The sequence below is a fragment of the Emiliania huxleyi genome, assembly GCF_000372725.1.
Source record: "Emiliania huxleyi CCMP1516 unplaced genomic scaffold EMIHUscaffold_8151, whole genome shotgun sequence".
Taxonomy (NCBI): Eukaryota; Haptophyta; order Isochrysidales; family Noelaerhabdaceae; genus Emiliania; species Emiliania huxleyi.
The window spans coordinates 1-1,282 of record NW_005195902.1 but is presented as its reverse complement, the minus strand read 5'-3'; the positions used below and the strand labels follow the sequence as shown (position 1 = coordinate 1,282).

Below are 1,282 nucleotides of genomic sequence, written 5' to 3'. Positions count from 1 at the left end.
GCAAAGTTGCCGAAGAAGAAGTCGCCGAAGCGGTACCCTGGGTGACCCACCTCGGAGCGCCGGTCCAGGTCAAAGGCGCCGCAGCGGTGGTAGAAGCGGTCGTCTTTGAGCGGCTTGAAGTAGTCGTCTCCAAAGTGGATGGTGCCAGCATCTTTCTCGTCGAAGGGCGCGCCATGCTCGTCCGCGTCACGCCGCGCGTACTGGCAGCGCTCGCGTTCTGCGTTTGTCCCGTTGCCCGGCCACATCTGTGTCGACTTGCCGCTGCTGGGCCCACACATGTGGTTGATGACGACGTCGAACACGAGCCACATTCCCCGCGCATGCACCTCATGCACGAGCTCGCGAAAGTCATCCATGCTGCCAAAGTTTACGTCTGGTCGCGTGAAATCTGCCACGCAGTAGCCATGGTAACCGCCGTTATGCGAAAACGGAGGAGAGATGAAGACGACCTCGACACCGAGCGAGGCGATGTAGTCGAGCCGTTGGATGATCCCTCGAAAGTCGCCGCCGTGCACCCAGCTCGGCAAGCCGGCCTGCATCGCCGTCTCCTGGTACTTTGCCTGCGAGTTGCCGAACTCCTCGATGTTAAGGCGGTCATTGGAGAAGTTGCCATTGTTGAAGCGATCGATGATCATCTGGTAAAGGCTCACGCCCTCCCACGAATCTGGAGACGCGAACCGCCTCCCACCACGGGCCGTGAAGTCCGTCTCAGCCTTTCTGAGGCGGTCGACAGACCACCTGCGATAGTATTCGCCATGGTCGTGACCGAGCGGCGCCAGGGCGGGAGGCGGCGAAGGAAAAGTCTCCGCAGGATTCGGATCAGTTGCCTTGCTTGTTGCGGCCGAGCGTGCTGCAATGCTCTTGAGATCGGAGCCGTCAGCATCGCTACGGTAGCTCTGCAGGTGCGCGTAGGCGCGCCTGCCCTCAGCGACCAGAGCAGCGTCTGTGCCCAGTGGTCTAGAACCCACTCGGTAATGTGAGAGGTTTCCCCACATTGTGGCCGGCCAGGCAAGATTGCTGGCTCCGCTCTCTCCTCCTGCTCCGCTCTGAATCCACACGCACAGCGCAGCACAAGCGACGAGGAAGAGCCTCGCCAAGAGGGTCCTTCTCTGGCCGTCCGCATGTGCTGCTCGTGATACCGCAGCAGCGTCGATCATCAACGCGAAGCACAGGACGCGTTTGCAGTGCCGGGGGCCGGCTACGGCGGCCAGCCCTCCGGCGCGATTTTTCGCCGGATATGGATATTTATCTACCAAAAAGAGGGCAGCTGTGAGCGCTGTCA

At 61.2% G+C, this 1,282-nt stretch overlaps 1 protein-coding gene across 1 annotated transcript; it reads right to left on the bottom strand.

Annotated features, from left to right (window-relative positions):
- Positions 1–275: 275 nt before the first annotated feature.
- On the bottom strand, positions 276–539 carry EMIHUDRAFT_78765 (hypothetical protein; the record flags this gene model as incomplete). The annotated part of the gene is made up of 1 exon (XM_005759073.1): positions 276–539. A coding segment is annotated over one exon (264 nt), but the record flags the coding sequence as incomplete, so codon positions are not given.
- Between the last annotated feature and the right edge of the window lie 743 nt (positions 540–1,282).